Below are 20,698 nucleotides of genomic sequence, written 5' to 3' on the forward strand. Positions count from 1 at the left end.
CAATACTACAAAACATCAATTTGCAATACACAATAATATACACACACACATTCTTAAAGAGCAAAAAGCTTGGAAAAAAATATTTCACGGATTTTAAAAATCGCAGAAAATTCGTTTAAATTTTGACTGTTTGTATTTGACTGACTGAAAACATTTCGATTTTATCGCGGCGAGAAGCTGCATTTATTTGAGCAGCCGCCGTTAATTTCCGGTTCAGTATAAAAAAAATTTGACAGTTCAATTTTTTCGCGAGGAAAAAATTTCTTTTGAGGAAAAAAGGAAAAGGGGCTTGTCTGCAAATTAATTGAGAATTGAAAGGTACGTGCCTTTTTACCAATTTAAACAAAGTTTATTGAAAAATTTGCAGTGGAGCTTCACAAAGTTGTGGCCAGTCCTTTCAATTTTGTGTCGACATGATTTTTTTTGTGACACCTAAAATTTCATTTTCTTTTTTCTTTTTTTTTTGCCAATTTGGGAAACTTCTGCGTGGCTACGTATATGGGGGCGCATTTGCTGTAGAGTAGCCAGCAAAGATGTCTAGCGCGCATAAGCATCGATACAAGAATATGGGGATGGATTCGACAGAGTTGCGACGTCGACGGGAGGAGGAGGGCATTCAGATCCGGAAGCAAAAACGGGAGCAGCAGCTGATCAAGCGGCGTAACGTGAACACGCAGGTGATAAATTGTGATGTGGATCCAATGGGTGTTTTGGGTGAAGGGAGCAGCTTTGAGGGTAATGCGGTGGTGAAGAAGGAGATGGTGATGGCGATTTACAGCGACAATGAGCAGGAACAGCTCACGGCTACCCAGAAATTCCGGAAACTTTTATCGCGCGAGCCAAATCCCCCAATTGACGATGTCATCCAGACGGGTATTGTGCCGCGTTTTGTGGAATTCCTCAAGAACGAAAAGAACAGCACGCTGCAGTTTGAGGCCGCCTGGGCGCTCACAAACATCGCATCGGGCACTTCGCAGCAGACACGGATTGTCATTGATGCGGGTGCCGTGCCCATTTTCATTCGACTTCTCTCGAGCCCCTTCGAGGATGTGCAGGAGCAAGCAGTGTGGGCCCTCGGAAACATTGCGGGTGACTCATCAGAGTGCCGGGACAATGTGTTGGATTCCAATGTGTTGGAGCCCCTTTTGCACGTCTTGAGCAATGCCACGCGCCTCACGATGACAAAGAATGCCGTGTGGACGCTGTCGAATCTCTGTCGTGGTAAGAATCCACCACCGGACTTTTCCAAAGTCTCCAAAGCACTTCCAGCACTCGCTGGAATTATCTACCACACGGATCCCGATGTTCTCAGTGACTCTTGCTGGGCCATCAGCTACTTGTCCGACGGACCTAATGATCGTATCCAGACTGTCATTGACTCTGGTGTCTGTCGGCGTCTCGTTGAGCTCCTCATGTAAGTTTTCATTTTAATTATTAATTATTGCTTATTTATGAAAATTATAAAACTACTGGGAGCTGTTTACAAAATTGCTAAAATTTATAGATATTTTATAACCAAGTTATATTTTAAATTTATTTAAAAAATGGAATATAAAGTTTTATTTAATTTTGCTTCTTCGCTTGATGGGAATTTTTCATATATAGAGATAATTTGAATAGATTAAGGACAATTTTATTAAATTTAGTAAATTTTGCAAAAAGATACAAAAACAAAATATTTTACAAAAGGCACAACGAGCAAGGAGTTGTCTCAGCTGCTCTAAGGACTGTTGGCAATATTGTGACGGGAGACGATATGCAGACGCAGTTGATACTCAATTGTGGTGTTTTACCGTGCTTGGTGAATTTGCTGATGTCCTCGAAGGATTCAATTCGCAAGGAAGCCTGTTGGACGGTGTCCAACATCACAGCGGGCAATCGGCAGCAAATTCAGGCAGTGATTGACATGAAAATCTTCCCAATTCTCATTGATATTCTGCAAAAGGCGGAATTTAAGACGAAAAAGGAGGTCGCGTGGGCCATTACGAATGCAACAACGGGCGGAACACCCGAACAGATAAAATACTTTGTGAGAGATTTTTCTTTCTTTTTTTTAACATTTTTTTTTTTATTCTTTTAGGTGGATTTTTTTTTAAATTTTTTTCTTGCTGTGTAATAGGTTCAAATTGGATGCATACCACCCCTGTGTGACCTCCTCACAGTGGCTGATCCCAAAATTGTTCAAGTGGCTCTCAATGGGCTCGAGAATATTCTCAAAGCAGGCGATCAACGCAATATTAAACCCAACCCCTATGCTGTTGCCATTGAAGAGTGCTACGGTGAGTAGTCTTAATTTTAATTCGCTTTCTTTTATAATTTTTTTTATTATGAATATATTGAAGTGATTTAAGGGGGGTTTCCTTTGAAAGCTGGTGAAATTGAATGTTTTTATTTTTCTTAAACTCGGTTTTCCGGTGTTGGCCACATTTAAAGACTTATTATTGAAGAGTAAGAAAATCACTTTCCGCCATCTTAAGTGCGACGCCATCTTGTGATTTTCCTCAAAACACAAAGGTAGATTTCTCTCAGGATCTATTAGATGGATTTTGATGGGGTAAAAAGCAAATGAAAGAGGAAGCATTAGCGAAGAATGTATCGGAACATATTTTTTATTTTCGACTCAGATGCTGAGAAAAGTCAATAAGAATATTTTTCTACTTTTCTCAGCTTCAAAATTGAAATTCCAAAATCTGTTCTGGTACATTGTTCGTTGATGCTTCCTCTTTCATTTGCTTTTTATCCCATCAAAATCCATCCAGTAGATCCTGAGAAAAACCTACCTTTGTGTTTAGGGCTATAAAAAATTAAAAAATAATTAATAATTAGGCTATAAATGTGGCCAACATCGGAAAGCCAAGTTTAAGAAAAACCACAAGAAAAATGAAAATATTAAAATATTATTATTATGGATTTTTATTTGTTGTTTAAGGCTTGGACAAGATTGAATTCCTACAGTCGCATCAGAATATTGAAATCTACCAAAAGGCCTTTGACATCATCGAACACTACTTTGGCAGCGAAGAGGAGGATGCCCGTGTGGCCCCGTCAACGGAGAACAATCAATACCAATTCAATCCAGACCAATCTGTGCCAACAGGCGGCTATCAGTTCTAACACCAAAAAAACATTGAAGCACTACCACCCCCGGAGAGATTCAACGATAACGACGATGGTGGGTACACTGAGGAGGAGGAGGAAGAGGAGGAGGCGGATTTTGATACAGGACGCGATTTATAGAGAAGAAGATTAGGAAGATTTAATTTTTTTTTAAGAAATAGAGTCACCTTTGACCATGAGAGACTCTTCTTCCTCTCTCTCTCTCTCTCTCAAGAGTAGACCTCTGTGAGTGATTAATAAGGAGAGAGGGAAGATTAAACAAAAAAAAAATTAATAAAAAAAGCCAACAAATTGGAGGATGACAAACATTATTTAAACAAAAAAAAAGGAACTATCAATTAAATTAATAAATCTAATAGCAAAAAAGAAGAGCAAAAGAAACTTCTAAAACCCAAGTCAATCGTGGTTGAAGAAACCAAGATTTTTCCCCGTGTTAGGTCAAAAAGTTTGTTGTAAACAAATTTTGTGGATTTAAATATCGTGTCTATATGTAATTTTGTGCAAAGAAAAAAGCCCCTGCACGGAATAATAAAGAATTCGGTATGAAATTAAAATATAGAAGAAAAAAAATCCTATGATATGACTACATAAAAAACTTTTCATTTTTAACTCTTGGATTTTCTTTTTTTAGTAAATTAAAAACTTGGGATAATTAAAAATATATCTTGCAATTTAAAATTATATTATAAATTTTTTATCTAATATTGCGCTTCATTTTTTTTTGTACTCTTATTATATGAAAATTAATTTTCTTTCATTGTTATTTGTTTGATAGATAAAATTGAGAGGCGAAGCGAAGAAAAAAAAAAGAAATCCATTTTGTAAATAAAGGAACAATTAAATGTGTATTGTAAACCTAAGGAAAATTGAATATTTTATTGATTTTTTAAAAAAGTTTTTTAAAAAGTTTTTTTTTCCTAAGAAAAAATAAGAAAATTCGTTTTTTTCCGTTTATTCGATGTTTTTATTTGAATTTTTGAAATAAATGCGCCAATTGATAGGTTTCCTCACGGAGCATTTGACAGTATTTTAACGGCGGTTATTTGGAGGAATTCTAAGGAAGCCGCTTTGTGCAAATTATTTTCTTGATTTCTTACAATAGGCCTTGTGGCTTGAAAAGGCTGGGGCCGTAAAGCTTTAAAATAAAAAAAAAAAAAAAAAAAAAAAAGATTTCTTACAATATCTTTGTGTTATCTTGAAATTCCCAAGCAATTATCGATTTGCAAGCAAAAGAGGATTCTTTGTTTTGTGTGAATTTGTCAAAAATCCAGATTTTTCCTGTGTTCACAAGAACTTTTTATCTGACGCTCCGAATTGAGGTTAGTTTTTCAACCAAAATGAACTGAAAACCCGGAAAAACTACTGAAAATTGTTGTTAATTTGCATTATTCCATTTGATTTTCAGAGTTAAAATGCCTCGAAAGCGTAAAGTACGCGAGGCCAATGGAAACAGCGCGCCCCCTCAGAAAAGGCAACCGAAGAATCAGAGACTTGTTGCCATTGTTCTCCAGGCACAAGATACAACTTCCAGGCATGATAAGTTGATAAAAGAGCTCCAAACGGTTTATGGGAAGGTAAAAAATGGGATTGTCTTTGGGCTTTCTCTACTCTATGAGATTTATTTATTTTCCGTATAAATTATTTTTTAGAGCAATCATGGGGAGTTCCTGAGTGACTTCCTGATAATCATGCGATCGACAATGGTGCATGACATTAATAATGAGTTTTCCAACAATATCCTCACCTTCTGTGCTAAATTCGTGGCAGCGTACAATACTGAGGAGACCCATCCAATCGTTGCGGATGTCTTTGGCTGGATCCTGTCGGTAAGATTTGCACATTTTAGCCCCCCAGGAAAAGCTTCATTTCGCTGTTCTTTTTTTCCAGACCTCCAGTCGGGATGTGAATGTTCGTTTCCGGTTGTGTGAATTTGTGAATCTTGTACTGAAATATTTGGGTGATGACGCTGTTCTCGATGATAACATTTGCGATAATATCCTCAAGTACATGACCGACCGGATGGGTGATATAAATGCCAATATCCGGACGCAGGCTGTCTATGCGCTGCAACGCCTCCAAATACCCGATGACCCCAATGATGTCATCCTCAAGCAATACTTCTTCCACTTGGGTACGGATCCATCGGTGAAGATGCGTCAGGCCATTGTGACGTCCATTGGGCGCAATATGAACACAATGCCGGCAATTATTGAGCGTCTCTGGGATGTGGATGAGAAGATGCGTCGGCATGTTATTCTCCAGATGAGTACACATCCCGTGCGATCGTACAAGGTGGCCGAACGCCTGACATTCCTCGAGCAGGGTCTCAATGATCACAGTGAACTCGTCCGGAAGGCCACAACCAATGTTATGCTGCCCCGCTGGGTGGCTTCGTACGGTGACAACTACATCACCTTTGTGGGTGCCCTGAAGCTCGATACAAATGACAAAGAAATGCAGAGATTCCGCAAGTGTGCTATTCAAGCTCTCCAGCATATTTTCAAGTAAGTCCCCGAGATTTTACACACTCAGAAAAATGTTTTAAAAAAAATGACTAGAAATTGCTCTTCAAGTTCCCCGAGCTATCAAAATTATATGATTTTCACTATTAGAAAAAAAGGTGTGTAAATGTATGTTTGTAAATAAATTTAATTTTCAGGAAGGACACTGTGAGTAACATTGTGACTGCATTGGGATTTGCGGCACCGGAAAAGCCCCGAAAGCAATCAGATGATGACGAAGAGGAGGAAGAGGAGATGGAGACGACTAAACCCGAAGAATTTCCCCGGTGTGTTCCCCTAAAGTCGTTGAGCATTGAAGTTGCCGTGTACTGGGAAGCAGCTGTTTCGTACCTCCAGGAGGGAGATTTTGACGAATTGAATGCCATTTTGCCGGAATTGAGTACCTTTTGCCAGTATGTGGAGAAGTACTGTGAGAGTATTCACTTTGAGACTGATAAATGGCAACAGATGAAGAATCAGTATATTCTGCTGAGTCTACTGGAGATTGTGGCAATGTATGATTTAGGTGATGAAGTTGGCAGGCAGAATTTAAAGAATCTCATGAGGACAATGCTGACAAAGTATGAATTCGATGAGTTGAATATTTCCGTTATCTCACGAATTCTCGAGCAAGTTTATCCCATTTCTGATGCCCGCCTCCAGACGGTGGTGGACATTGTTCATGAGATCCTTCACATTGGCGAGAGTACCGTGACAATTGATAGCGCAATGGAGACGAGTGTGCTGAAGGATGCGGGAATTGATTTGAAGTTGAAAGTGTCGGAGCTGAAGGTGAAGATGATGGATCTCAAGGAGCAGGAGAATGCGTTTGTGCAGAAAAAGGATTATGCGAATGCACAGAAAGCCACAGAGGAGTGGGCGTTGTGCAATGAGGAGTACATAAAGCTCCTTCATCCACTTATAATGGCCGAAACGGACTCTGCAGTGTCCAGTGAGAGTATTTTCAAGGCTCCGGAGAAGATAACAACGGATATGATACTGAAATGCCTACAAATAACTTTTTACACCATCTCGTCGAAGCACACAAAGAGCATCACACCGCAGGTTGTAAATCTCTACAGTGAATTCATCTGTCGTCACATGGATTCCCAGCATGCAGCTACGCGTGAATGGGCCTTCAAGTGTGCCACAACGTGCAGTATGTTGTACAGTATGTTGGCAAAGGAGGTGTCACGGAAGTTATCTGATCAGTTTGTAAAGAATCACAACATACGCATTTGGACGGCAGCCATTGAGTGCCTGTTTGAGCTAGTTGATCGGTATGGGTTGGAATTTTTCGGTGATACCCCATCTGAGGAGGACACGACAGTTGGGAAGGTCACAGGGAAGAAATCCCGTCAATTGTTCTCATCGTCGCTCCTTGAAAATCCCGAACAGGACACATCACTCAGTGTTGTCGAAACTTTTGGGCATTTGTCGCATTTGCTGGAGAATTGTGAGCACAGCTCCATTGTTCAGGCACTCATAATGGGTTTCTGTCGTTTTGTCCTCCATGGGCACTACACGGAATCCAACATTGTGTCCAAACTCATGCTTTTCTACTTCAATCCCGCCACTGAACCGGAAATTAATCAAATTCTCGGGATTTTCTTTGAAACTCTCACGAAGGAACGGAAGCAGGAATACCTCCAACCTGCTCTTCTGCCAACACTCTTCATTATCTTCGAAGCACCCATTGATAGTCCATTGCAGGAGATTAAACCGGAAACAGTGATGAAGTTTGTGATTGATGTCACACAGCCACAGTATTGTAGTCCTGGGTTGAATATTCACAACACCATTGGGATGTCCTTCATTAATGCCATGCAGGATAATGTGACGCAGAAGGAGCTGCTGAAAGTCCTCTCAAAGGGACTCCTCATCCTCGAAATATCCGATGATCCGAATTTCCGTAAAGATTTGAAGAATTGTTGCGATCAATTGCTAAAAGTAACGGGTTTGGATGAGAAGGTTGCCAAGAATATTTCCATCTTTAAGGATGTTCTCGATGGCATTAAGCGCCCTTCGTTGACTTTCTCCTCCACCCGCATGACAGGATCCCTTGCAGCTGAAAAGAAGGATTCCGATGGTGAGAGTGAAGAAGAAGGTGATAAGACAGCCGAAATGGTACAAACTCCCAAAGATCCCACGCTTGGGACAATAGCAGAGCTCACGGAGGAGCAAAGTACTATCCTGGATGATTCTGAAAAAACCGAGAATGGTGGGGAGGAAATTTTAGCACCGGAAACACCATCAATCAATGGAAGTCAGAATTTCTCAGCAATCGGTGATTCAGTTTCCCTCTCCCAAACGCAGAAAACTCCTGGGAAATCTCCTCAGCAATCATCTCAAGCTTCCGACAATTCAGAAGTCATTGAGGCTTCTTTTGATGAGACAGTAGCTAGGCGTAAGGGTGTAAGTGATGCTCGATCGCAGCTTAAGCGAACGCTTGAACCTCAAGCCTCCAGCCAGAGAGCAAAGGTCACAAGGAGTACTGTTAAAACAAGAACAGGTACAAACAAGGAGGAAGCATTGAAGAAAACAGCTGGAGATGAGAAGAAGGCAACAGTCGAGAAAAGAAATTTGCGAGAAAAGACTACAGCAGGAATAAAGAAAACTGATCCCAAGGCTAAGAAAGCAGTTCCGGAAAAGAAAACGGCCCAAAAAGCAGATCTAGGGAAGAAAAAGCTTCAAAGAGGAAAGGTAGTTGAAGGTGAAACTGAGACAGATGAAGACGAAAGCGAAACGGATAATAAAACGGAGACAGAAGGTGATGAAACAAAGACAGAAGAAGATGAATCAGAGGCAGAAGAAGAAACAGCTACAAAGGGAAAGAAATCAACTACGAAGGTACAGAAACCAAGTGCAAAGACACAAAAATCCGATTCAAAATCAAAGAAAGGAGCTACAAAGAAAGCTGATGAAAAAGACGACAAGGAGACAGAAGAAACGGATTCAGATGAAGAGAGTACAGAAGAAACCGACAAGGATACCGCATCAAAACGTCAGAAAGCAGCAATTAATAAGAAGAAAGCTCAAGAGAAAGTTGATCCGAAGAAGAAGCAACCAGAGTTGTTGTCTTCAAGTACAAAACGAATTCAGCGAGGTCGAACTGAAACTTTAACTTCGTCACAGGAAACATTGACAAGTCCTGTGGTACGAACAAGACGAGGGGCAACTAGCAAGTCTTCGTCTCAAGAGTCAATCACTAAGACTCCATCTAAACGGGGTCGACCTGCAACAAGAACAAGAGTCCAAGAAGAACAATCATCTGCGTCAAAGCAGCAGAAGAGCGTCACTCCTTCTGTGCGAACTAGGAAACAAGATGCAGGTACTAAAACCCCATCTACAAGGACAGAAAAACCGGTATCAGCCGTCAAGACGCCTCTGCAGCGTACAAGACTCGATGTATCTGAGAAAACTCCGACAAGGACTAAGTCAGTAGGAAGTACGAGTAAGACTCCTTCAACAGCAGTGAAGACTCCTACAGCAACTCCTTCAGCCGCTTCTAAGACAACTCCTATAGCAGCTTCTAAGACCCCTGTTCACGCAACCAGACGTAATCAATCTGAGCAAACTCCAACAAGAGAAGCCAAGACTCCATCTTCTGCGATAAAGCGCGCACAAACTAGAAATGAACCACCCACGAAGAAGACTCCAACATCCCTGTCTCAGTCTTCATCAGCTAGCAGCGTAAAATCTGGTCCTACAACTCCAAAACGCGTCAAGAGTACAGAAGCGAAGAAAACTGAAACAGCTGAGGCGAATCCACACAAAACAAGACGAGCTGCAGCTCAGGAGTTTGCAACGAAGAATGTCATGACGCGCAAACGTGTACAGCAGCTCTCACCAACTCCCTCACAGCTTCGATCGCGTTCACAAGATGTCAAAGGGGCAAACAAAGTGAAACAGACGACCACAAGGTCTGTCAGTTCGTCTCAGGAGTCTCTCAGTGGGCGTTCAATGAGATCAGATCGTAAAGGGAATAATACAAAGAAGTAGGAGCAAGACTCGAATCTCTTCCTTTTCTTCAATTACTTTTAGTTAATTTTCTTCAATTATTTTTCTTTCTTACTGTAGGACATTGATTGTCCATTTCTGGCTTAAATAAATGAAATTCTTTGTGAATTTGGTTCATGTTTTATTTAAATGTGTTCTCTACAAGTGTGAAGTAGGAAATTTCGCAAGACATTCCACAGGAAGAAAATGTGTAGAAGTGTTGATGGGATAAGTGTCAAAATGAGTATGGACGATCGAAGAGGTGAGAATCAAGTGAATTTTGGCAAAATCTTAAAAACAAGTTTAAAGTGAATTTCCAAGTTAATTAATAGAATACAAGTAGTGAATTGAAGTGAATAAAAGGACTTAATTGAAGAGGAAAAAGAAGAAGAGACTCAAGTGAAGTGATATACAACAAGGAAGAATATTCCAGACGATTCCGTTCGAGCCGGACAGGCTCCATCGAATTTGCGTGTGCTTTTTATTAAAGGTACGTAGTTAGAAAAAATAATGGAATGGTCCTGAAGAAAGTTTTTTTTCTTAAAAAAGAAAAAAACTAAATTTGTTCCTCTAAAAAAGATTTTGTTCCAATAATTTTCAAGATGGTCTCGTGTAGTTAGAGTTCTCGCCACCAGATGAAATAGTGGCGCCTATTATGGCGGGAGATTCGTTTTGTAGGCAACATTCGTAGCGTTCGCAGATAATGAAAAAATCAGATCCAAAGAAATGAAATAATTAGATATATGATTTGAAGGAAATTTATTTTTCATTAAATGTCATTACACTGTAAAAAAAATCAATAAACCTTATTTCAGTACAGTAAATTGTTGCAATAATTGTGACGCACGTTGCACAAAGGATGCGAAAAATAGAAATTTCATCTGCAATGGCGGCACACAGCGTCCTTACACACAAATAATGTGGACGCCATGGGCAAAATGCAGACGAACTTGAATTTTTCGCATTTTGCAGAAAGAATTTTAAAAAAAAATCTGCTACTACATGAAAATATCTAAAAGGGAAAAGGAGTGTCTAAAATCTAAGTTTTGTGTGTGTAAAAGATTTTTTTTACCAAAAGTAAAAGTGTGTGGATCCACTTACAATCGACAATAAAATATACCTAATATATAGAAAAAATCACTTTATAAAGTGAATGGAATTGCTGGATGGAAGAATATTTTCCACCGCATAAACTACATGCTAATTATGTTCTTTTTTGTTTAAGACATTTCATTTTATAAATCACATCAAAAAGACTCAAAAACTTACAAGCAAAATCATAAAATCTAAAATGAAGCACAATTGCTTAATTTTTTCTTTATCATTCAAATTTAAAATTGACACTTAAAAGCGACAAATCTACTGGTTTTTCTTTATAATATCTCTTCTGAGGCTCCATCTTGATGGTGTTCCTGCGTAGGGACTATATAGCTTTCTTTATGTGCTTATTTCCACCTCGGCCAGTTAATTGAAACTGTTGAAATCTTTATGCCTCATTTGCACAGCTTTGATGAATTTCTTTTCTAAAAAAAAAAAAAGAAAAAAGGAGTTAGAAAATTTTAATGGAAAAATTCATAGAAGAAGGGTTAAGCGACGTCATGAAAACTCGCGGGAATAGCGCAATTTATCAGATCTTTGAACTTCCACCAAGGTCGAACGCATAACTCTCCATCTCTTTCTCCCCACCACACTGTGTGATCGCGAAATCATAAACTCGCGCGCGCATTGAAAAAAAAGAGCTTCAATTGCCCATTTATTTTGATTGTTGACCAGAAAATTTGTACTTGCTGCAGTTTCACTGACCTTCCAGGCATTTTGGTCAGCATGGAATGTTTTTGTTGTTTGTATGGACTCCACCATACTAAATATTTTTCTTTTCCGCTACACAGCTGCCCTCGTGCGCTTCGAGGAGAAATTTTAATTACATGGTGGTGATCCTTATCGGTGGAATTTTAGTTTTGGTTTATATACCCCTCAACAAAAGACAAAATCACGGCTTTGTCCGTTAGTTCAAGTTTAAATGAGCTTTCGAAATATTCATAGCAAAAATCGACATGTTTTCACATTACAATGAATTTTTTTTTCAAAAATAATCTCGATTAGTGCTCAATGGATTTTTCTATTTCTCATCGTGGATGGAGGTTACTGGGGAGAGAAATTGCGGAATGTTTCTGATTTTTGCGATGAATTTTCATCGGAAAAGAGCGCATGTTTAAAGATTTCTATGTTTCACGTGGACGCGAAAGGGTTAATTTTAATAAGAAAAATTAAAAAAAAAATAAAAGCAATCTTTCAATGTTTTTACAACCTTTTTTCATTGGAAATTCGGTCATAAGTCGCTAATATGTATATACGTAATTAACAAAATTGCTAGCAAAGAGAAAGAAAAAACAGAAAAAAATATTCTTAAAAAAAATAATTTAACACAAAAGAGCTTTAGTATGCTACTCGATCATTAATAATCTCAATCTAGATCTACAAAAATGTCTCATCTGCAATTTATAAATAATTCATGAATTTCTCTTTTTTAGGTAACGATGAGACACACATAAGAGGCAAATTGATTGATATGATTGTAAAGTTTTGCCAAATGTGTATTCTAATGAATTTCACCGAAGAAATAAAATTAAAAATTATGTAAGTCACTAAAAATCTTAAATGTTTCTTCCCCATTTCTCACCAAAAAAAAATTCCAATAAAATGTTAATCAATGGAGTTTTTTTTGTGAGCTTGATCTATGTGGATCACCGAAGAAGCACAAAATTAGTGGATCGTCTAAAAAAATCAATGAAGGTTTATTCAAAAATCAATTAACATTTTCTTTCCCAAAAATGCGATTTAATGAGGAGAAATTGAGTAGGATGGTCAAGTCAAATAGCTGTAATCTTTTTCCTTTTTCTGAGAGCTAATATTTTGATTAGGTGCTTCAGTATAATATTAGTTTTTGGGAAATGCATAATTTATCTATTCTTCTCTTTTTCAAAATCATCTTTCGTGCTATTCTTTGATTTTTTTTTCTTTGGCAAATAACATCGCCTCGGGAAGTTGAAATTGATATTCAACACCAATTGATGGTTCTGTGGATTTTTTTTCCTGCCACACATCTACCACACCGTGCGCGATCACATTTATGACGAGCAGGTGAGGAGAAGCCCATGTAAAAGCCACAATTGGGAAATTTTGAGATGCAACCGCGCGGGGAAAGTATTAAATTTCACACGCGAGGCGAGGGGAATCTTCTCAGGTTCGTCGCTTTGGCATTGAAGTCTTTTGTTCGGTACTTACCACATGTTCTATAGGTAGAGTGTCCCCTGGTGCCGATGGTCGTGAAATTGATGGACGTACAGCTTCTTCTTGGATTTGTCCTTCTGTGGACGAAGCTCCCAGACGAGATTTGAGAGGCTGCGTGGCCGGGAGAGACGTCGCGTCTTCTTTTCCGGCAACTTAGAGTCACCCGATGTACGTCCACCGCTGCGTGACGAATCGAGTGTCCCCTCGCGCCCAGCACTGGCACTCTTTGTCAGCTGATGACACTTTTCCTGGCTCTTGGGTGTCGTGGAGATCGGTGTGGTTGGATGGGAGTCCGTGTTCAATTGGAGGCTACTCAAGCTCTTATATCTATTGTTTTGATTAAAAAAAAAGTCTTACATTAGCCTTTAAATTTTGATAATCGATTTTATTTTGGAGATTAGAAAAGAAATGAGAAATCTTAGAAATTTCATACGTTTTTAAAAGAAATGTCAAACTCATGCAACAACGAAAAGTATTCAGAAAAAATTCAAATATCCATTGAACGCCCATTTTCAAAAAAGTGAAGATGTTGAATTTTTTTTAGAAATCCTTATTAATTATGTGGAAAATTAAGGTGTTCAGTGCAGTACATACCTGATGTGGAATAGAGGACTCTGCGGCTCGAGCGGCTCTTTTGCATTTGCGGTGATTACTGGCGTATTTCCATTTGGCGACTTCTGGCTATGGCCGACGCCATTTTTCACATAAAGCTTTGGTAACGTGGGTCTCTGTCGCTTCTCTGCCAACTTCTTACCGGGGATTGTCTCAATTGGCGGAGGAATTGGCTTCCCATCGTCCGTTGGGAAGCTATGGCCATGATTGTGATGATGATGATGATGGTGGTGCAGTGGTTTATGTTCCTGGCTATTGTTGTTAACACTCCTATTGATGAGGCTGCTGTACGTACCCGAATTATCAACATGCGTTGATTTTGAGATCTCACTTGTCTTTGATGTGCCAATTGGTGGCTCATGTATGGCCTCAATGCGTGCTGCACTCTTCGGTAGGGGTGCAAATCCTCTCACATAGTCATATATTTGATCAATTTCATCATATTCATCGGCAATTGTACCATAATTCGATGACTGCATGTACTTGGAGGATTCACAGCTGGCACTCTTGCGCAGGACATAGCCATTTTCAGCGCATGTAGTTAGTAGCAAGGGCTTCCGACTGACACTACTGTGCTTCGATGACTCCTTCTTTTCGGACAATTTGAGATCAATTACCTGAAGGCGATCACGTGCATCTGCCAGCAATCGCTGTGCCTTCTCCAGGAAGCGACTATACTCAATGAAGTTCTCCAACTGCTCCATATTTTTGGCACGCTGAAGTTTAATCTTCACATTCAGAGGCACCGACACGAGGTCCATGTCCTTCTGCAATGGCAGCGCAAAAACACGATCAACTTCCACACAGCCAAGGAGGCGTAATTCCGGTACAAAGGGGGTCTTGAGACCTTTCGGAGCACTCCCGTAGACTAACCTACATTTATGGAAAAGTTGATGGAACATTAATGTTGCTACTGCTCTACCTGCTGGTTGCATCATCATTTTAATTCAATTAATGCTTTACCTCACAACGATTGGCATTCTCTTCTGCAGAAGATTCTTAACGGTGTGAACGCCACTAATGCTGTCCTCCTTTGCAATGGGTGAGAATTTTGCTTTGGCTTCAAGTGGCAGATTGACGATTTCATCTTTGGATGTGCGACACTGCAAATATTTGCCATTGTCGGAGAGTGTCGTGAGAATTTCTCCAGCGTGAACGGTTTTGCTGTTGTGATTGCACCTAAATGTCTCACGCACGAGAACGCGGAAGTTTCGGCGTTTTGACAAATCCAGCACCGTATCGATGCACCTCGTTGATCTACCATCTTCACTTAGTAGTTCAAAGTATCCTGGATATGTTTCTGGGATGAGGACCTTTGGACCTACGATGGAAAAAACATTTTTTCTTAATTTTTCATTTAATTGTTTATTTATTTATTTTCGAATATTAGTGAAGGACATTACGATAAAAAAAAGAGATTTTTTCCTCTCAAACCCGAAGAAAGGGCGGAATACTAGTTGAAGAAAAATTCAAGATGGCCGAAAGGGTAAAGCTAAGTGATTTTGTTTTTTCTCGGTTTATTCATTTTGTTAATCTGATTGTTGCTTTTTTCAATTAAGTTATAAAATTAGCTTTAATTCTTCAAAAAAAGATATATGATTTTTTCAAGATGGCGGATCAAATTGTTTTTTTTTCTCTCTTTTCCGTTTATTTGTATTGCTAAATTTAATTGCTCGTATATTTTCCGTGTCCGTTAAAATTGGAACTTTATTTCTTCTGAACTAACAGGGGCTAATTAAACAAACGTTTAAAATAAAAAAAGATTTTTTTTTACCAAGATGGCCGATTAAATACTAAGAAGATAAGTAGTTTTCTTTACTATAATTCAGCTAAAAATACATATATTTTTATTTTTTTAATAAGTTAAAAAGTTAACTCTAATCTGCCAAAACTTACAAAGAAAATAAATAAATTTTCAATGGGGCAAGGAAAATGCTGTGTGACTCACCGACATTGGTTGTTTTACGACCTTCCTTAATTTTGATGGGTTGCGCAAGAATCTGGTACTTCCTGCCGGCTGTGAGGAAGAGCGCCGTACTCTGGAGTGATGGATTTGAGAGTGTTGGCACGCCCAAATTATGATGCTGTCCCTTGACAATTTTAGCCACAGCTGGAAGTGGCGTCTTTGCGAATTCCCTGCATTTTGAAGAAAATGAAAAAAAAATTATAGTGCGATATGTGAGACAAGCATAAAGAGTTCCACTGCACTTTTATAACAGTTTAGTGCACGGTAATTGCAATTAATGAACATCATTAATCAGAGGCGACGAGATTGCCATCGGGAGAACCGGGAGTCTGTCTGATTGTTCACTTGGGTTTGTATTTATAGCATCGTGGTTGTGTTTGCCATCGCCATAGCCACGGCACAAGAAGCTCATGCTTGCATGAGGGATGGTAGGGGGGTTTAGGGGGGACGGAGGGGAACACACACCAACAATCCAGCCAGAATGGAGAAAAAAGAGAAATGATATTTAATAGTTTGAAAGAGCGATGGGAGTCGTTCACATATAGTTCCATCGCTTATCGCCTAACCATCGCAACTGGAGTCAGGAGGGGACTCTGTGGCTGAAGATTGTTGTTACTTGTCGAGGTGTTTGCTGTTAATTAACTGCCACCCAACGATTTATTTCGTCGTCCCGAGATGCGCGCGCAACAAGTGGATTCCTCAACGGGAGACATGCCCCCAACTTTTTGCACCACCACACATCCCATGCCAGCCCAACGCATCTTCCCCGTGGAATGCCATCAGATCTTCCATCATCTGTCGCACTATACAATAATGTGATTTACAACGAATCCCTCAATGCATCACCATCACTGTATTAGGACATTGAATCCCATAGGGAAGCACGTTAGCCCTTACCATGGTGCCCCTGTGCAACGTGCTAATTGCTCTGTGGCTACATTATTAATTGCTCGCGATACGGCAATTTTGGTATTGCAATTAAAATTAAAAAGAAGATGCACAAGCATTAGACAGAGAAAAAAACATTCACATAAAACCCACAAAACAATACTCAAAGCATTGCAAATTCAACACCTATGCTGAAAAGAAATCTGTCCAATTAGCACGAGATTATTTCTCACGCATCTGCATTAATTTTCCATTGTATTTCTGAAAAAAAAATCTAAGCGAGTATCCAACGAGAATTTTAGCAGCTTCAACAGGTGCTTTTAGTGCAATTTAGTAGCTTGTACTAAGAACCTTGACAAATTCTGTGCACATTTACATAAAAAACATGCTAAATTACCAATGAGACGAATAAAGAACTGCCAAAGTAAATTTTTATCAGTTATTGTTTTTAAAGCAAAATCATTGTGAGTTATGTTAGATAAGATTAGCGGAATTTCGCAGAAATTTTGGCACAGGTGCTCCAGAAAATTCAACATTGAAACAAATTGGCGGAAGATAGTGATTTCTAGGGCAGATTTATTGGTGAAGTTGTAAAGCAATTGGGTGAAGGTTTTCAAGCAAAAACAAACAATAAAAGTATTGAGGAAGGATTAATTAAAATCAGTGTGGTGGATTAAAAGAGATTTCTGCGTTGTTGAGAAGCATAAAACATCTGAGCTTTGAAGGTCAATTCCGACATTTTTTTCAATTCATTCATAATAAGTCGGTGAAATATATGGAAATAATGAGATAGTTTTTGAAAGATATTTTTTGCAATATATTTTAAAGGATATTAAATTTAAATTTTAGGAATTTTAAATTAAAATTTCTTACATAGCTAAGAGCGCTATAAGGTCAAATTATGAATTCAATCAAAGTTCTAAATGAATCTCAAAGTAAATAATTATTGCATTTGGACAACATAATACCCAAAAAAATCTTTCATCTTCATCTTAATTCTATTTTATTCTTAATATTTATTTCTTTATTCTAACAGATTTTCTATTACTATTACCTATAGTTTTTTTTTGTAAGTTTTCAAAATGTTTAGAGCTTTGTAGTTCATTTTAATTGTTCAATTTTGGGAAGTTTTTGGTGAATACTAAAATGAGTAAAATGAGGTAATAAAATAGATTTTCCTTACAAATTTAACGACTTTATAAACTTAACGGCCGGCTAATAAAGCGTGTTAAACTTGTGCGACCATCCTTGGTTATGGAATTGTATTTAATTATGTCAAAATCATGATTGATTACTTTAGTATAGAGTGAGAATTGCTCAATGGAAAATGAGTGATAAATTCCAAAACGAAACTGTCGATTGGGGGGATATTCGATGTCTGGAGAATGATCTTTGAACTATTCCCGGTGCATTTTACTCATATAAATAAGAAAATCCATTCGCCCGGTGCCACGAGACATGGAGGCACGAGTTGTCGACAATCAATCACTCACGGGGGCAATTTGGAAAGTCAAACACGTGAAAAATTTGTCTTACACGAACTCCAATCTGCGGAGTTTGTATTTTATTGAGAAAATGCCCATTTTTCGGGACAATTTGTCAAGGTGTTCGCGGGGTGGTTGAGCGCGGGTTGAGCTTGAGGGCAGAGAGTTAAAATTGAAAGAATGAAGAAAAAAAAAAGAAAAACTTTGTGGGTAATTTGTTGAATTTGCCAAACCCATGCCCAAATACTGCACATTGAAATTGTGAGATAGAGAGCCCTCCTATTGCATGGACCATAAATCACTCGTCAATTGGCCAAAGAACACAGAGTTTCAATTTTCTCCCGTCGCAACTCCCGCACCCAAAAGGGGGGTTTCATGGTGCTCACAGCCATTTGGCGGCATTAGCACTTTTGTCCGCGTGCCATGGCGCGATAGAGGCTTCGGCTGGAGCAACAATGTGAACACATCATCGGACATTCCGTTGGTTCTTAGTCACACACTACAGTCAGCCCAAGGAGCCCCTGGTGGAGAGGCACAAGGGGGGCACATGCAAATGCGCAAGGCGTCCAGGAGTCCCCCTGGTACACCCGCCTTCCGCCAAAAGAGCAACAAAAAAAAAAGAACCTCCACCACCGAAGGAAGGCTGAAAGTGTGCGGATGGGTGTTATAAACTCACGATATTTATTAGCTCTGTGTCAATAGACGCTGTACAATGTGTCGATAGAGATAAAAACATACGGTGGAAATGAGTAATATGCATCCCATGGAGGAATGTCTGGTGCAGAAATTAACACACCACCTTTTTGTGCAGCAGATATAGCACCAAGAGAAAGAAAAATCAGCTCCACCGTCGCAAGGGTCCTTTTTGCCATATACACCACCTGACAACATGCTGAAATACCTTCCCATCACAGGGAGTGAGAGAAATTCCACAATCATTTATCTCTGTGGTGTTTATTAATAACATTGGCATATAAAGGTAAACCTCAAGAGAGATGGATGGTGGTTGGTTGAGGGGAAAAAATAAGAATTCTAACAAATTAACACAAGACCACCTGAAGAACCGCATTGAGTGCATTGTGCCTAGTATATCATACTGCTTGAGTCACACATATGACACTCACAGCATCAAAATTACTTCATTGACAATCAGAATGGAACACAAAGCGTATAGGTATACTATTCGTCAGGCAAATCATCCAAAATGTTCATGCTATTGCGGTGATGTTGTGAAATCTTCGCGCATAAAATTTATTTGCCGAAGAAAATATGAAGAATATAAATTTACTAAGAATTTTAGGAATAAATAAGGAAATCATTTTTTAAAAATATTTACAAGGGCTCACAATAATTTAAAAATCGATCGCAATTTTTCTTAAAATTCTTTAAAAAAAATGAACAAAAAAATTATAAAAAAAATTCCTACGGATTTCTCTCAGACTGAAAATATCGGAAACATTTTGCAAAATACATTAAAAAAAATTATAAAATTATTTTTTTTTTTAAATTTTCTCATCTCTCTCATTGCAAGTTCCTGAAGAATAATAAAATTGTTACCGAACACCCTAAAATTGCTATGAAGCACACATGCATGAAAGAAGCATATGTGCTGGAAGCAAATGAGCATAGAGCGTGTCATTTAACCCAATGAAAAACATCTGAAATATTTAATATAAATTACCACTCTAAGCTATTTTGAGCACAAATAGATTAAATTTACATACGAAAGGCATTTCGTTTGCTTTGCAAAAGGCTTCGGAGAAAAAGAAATCCTACACCTTTTTCTTGTCCTAGCACCTGAAGGTTCACTTGAGCTAAGAAAAAAAATTAAAAATAAAATGCTAATAAATTTTGCGTGTCATTTTCATAAGCCGTGTTTTATGGATATTATACTTTATGAAAATGTTGTTGCTTTGAGTTCCGTTGGTTGGTTCTTGGAAAATATGTAATGTAGGTATATAGCATGCATTAAAAAGCCACAAAATGCAGCAAATATATTTTCCATTTTAGCTAGTTGTCCAAATTGGCCCCACAATTAACACCTCACCACAGATGACGAGGTGCAAAATGTTCACACAGGGAGTTAATTTTAATATTTGTAAGAGAAAGCACCGCGTGTTGATGTTGTTTGGGTTTATATACTAACTTTCTCGTTAACCTCTTGATCTGACTGCTGATGAGGAAGGTAATAAAACTCCTCTTCTATTAGAATATGGCTCCATGGGAATTTGCATTAAAAGAAAATTGAAATTTAATTAATGTGACAAATATCGGAGACACGATGGAGGAACGTAAGAGGCGCAGAGGTGATCACATTCTTTGTGTACAATATTTTCTGCAAGAATGCGACACTAATTTGCGTAGATGTGGCATGAAAATTGCTAGCGGATTTGATCACTATGTGCACTCTCTGTGTGTCTATTGTGTCGAATCATCTGAGGTCGCGCACGGGTATGGTGGGGCCAAATGTGCGGGATGCGTGGGTGGAGGACTACTGGTGTGTGACGCTTTGCGCGCGGCCTCATTCCTAAAGAGATCGCAGACACACCGAGAGTCGCGCATATTACAAACTCAAACCCAGGAACACCAAAGTCTGGCGGGCTAGCTCATGTGTGACCATGCAATCTTCTTACTTATTAGTCCGTCTTCTGACTCGAATCGCAAAGGCGCATTTGCATGCAGTCGTTCATCGCTTAAATGCCGCCACTTTGGGCAAAGGAGACATGCAAATATTTTCGCGGTATTTTGCATTGTTTGGCAGAATGGAAGAAATGGGGCTATATACAGATGATTTTCGGAACAAAAACAAATCATCTCAAGTACGATGACTGATCTGTGTA

General features: G+C 38.9%; 3 protein-coding genes across 5 annotated transcripts in view; 2 read left to right on the forward strand and 1 right to left on the reverse strand.

The window, feature by feature from the left end:
- The first annotated feature begins 1 nt into the window (after position 1).
- On the forward strand, positions 2-3,983 carry LOC129793125 (importin subunit alpha-7). 2 transcript variants are annotated; one of them, XM_055832776.1, is made up of 5 exons: positions 2-318; positions 520-1,414; positions 1,690-2,029; positions 2,120-2,279; positions 2,930-3,983. In XM_055832776.1, the coding sequence occupies exons 2-5, from the start codon at positions 534-536 to the stop codon at positions 3,112-3,114; spliced, it is 1,566 nt and encodes a 521-aa protein (XP_055688751.1). In that variant the 5' UTR covers positions 2-318; positions 520-533; the 3' UTR covers positions 3,115-3,983. The 2 variants fall into 2 exon arrangements, with proteins under 2 accessions (XP_055688751.1, XP_055688750.1); XM_055832775.1 differs by having other exon boundaries at positions 525-1,414.
- A 303-nt stretch (positions 3,984-4,286) lies between these two features.
- LOC129793126 (condensin complex subunit 3) lies at positions 4,287-9,746 on the forward strand. Its single transcript, XM_055832777.1, has 5 exons — positions 4,287-4,436; positions 4,523-4,691; positions 4,767-4,943; positions 5,005-5,621; positions 5,777-9,746. The coding sequence occupies exons 2-5, from the start codon at positions 4,530-4,532 to the stop codon at positions 9,618-9,620; spliced, it is 4,800 nt and encodes a 1,599-aa protein (XP_055688752.1). The 5' UTR covers positions 4,287-4,436; positions 4,523-4,529; the 3' UTR covers positions 9,621-9,746.
- Positions 9,747-10,359: 613 nt separating this feature from the next.
- Positions 10,360-20,698, reverse strand: part of LOC129793127 (uncharacterized) — a 67,911-nt gene continuing 57,572 nt past the window's right edge. Inside the window, exons 4-8 of one of the 2 annotated variants that reach the window (XM_055832779.1) lie at positions 15,469-15,656; positions 14,484-14,841; positions 13,503-14,393; positions 12,903-13,235; positions 10,360-11,140 (exon numbers count right to left, since the gene is read on the reverse strand). In XM_055832779.1, the coding sequence (XP_055688754.1) occupies positions 12,911-13,235; positions 13,503-14,393; positions 14,484-14,841; positions 15,469-15,656 (1,762 nt within the window). In that variant the 3' untranslated portion in view covers positions 10,360-11,140; positions 12,903-12,910. The remainder of the gene's footprint in view (positions 11,141-12,902; positions 13,236-13,502; positions 14,394-14,483; positions 14,842-15,468; positions 15,657-20,698) is intronic. The other variant, XM_055832780.1, reaches the window with a different exon arrangement.

This window comes from Lutzomyia longipalpis, chromosome 3 (genome assembly GCF_024334085.1).
Source record: "Lutzomyia longipalpis isolate SR_M1_2022 chromosome 3, ASM2433408v1".
Taxonomy (NCBI): Eukaryota; Metazoa; Arthropoda; class Insecta; order Diptera; family Psychodidae; genus Lutzomyia; species Lutzomyia longipalpis.

Excerpts from the sequence above, each read along its gene's own strand:
- LOC129793125 (XM_055832776.1), top strand. The coding sequence starts at position 534 with ATGTCTAGCGCGCATAAGCATCGATACAAGAATATGGGGATGGATTCG. Across the intron at positions 1,415-1,689 it reads CGTCTCGTTGAGCTCCTCAT|GCACAACGAGCAAGGAGTTG; the intron begins GTAAGTTTTCAT and ends ATTTTACAAAAG. Across the intron at positions 2,280-2,929 it reads TGCCATTGAAGAGTGCTACG|GCTTGGACAAGATTGAATTC; the intron begins GTGAGTAGTCTT and ends TTGTTGTTTAAG.
- LOC129793126 (XM_055832777.1), top strand. The coding sequence starts at position 4,530 with ATGCCTCGAAAGCGTAAAGTACGCGAGGCCAATGGAAACAGCGCGCCC. Across the intron at positions 4,692-4,766 it reads TCCAAACGGTTTATGGGAAG|AGCAATCATGGGGAGTTCCT; the intron begins GTAAAAAATGGG and ends ATTATTTTTTAG. Across the intron at positions 5,622-5,776 it reads GCTCTCCAGCATATTTTCAA|GAAGGACACTGTGAGTAACA; the intron begins GTAAGTCCCCGA and ends TTTAATTTTCAG.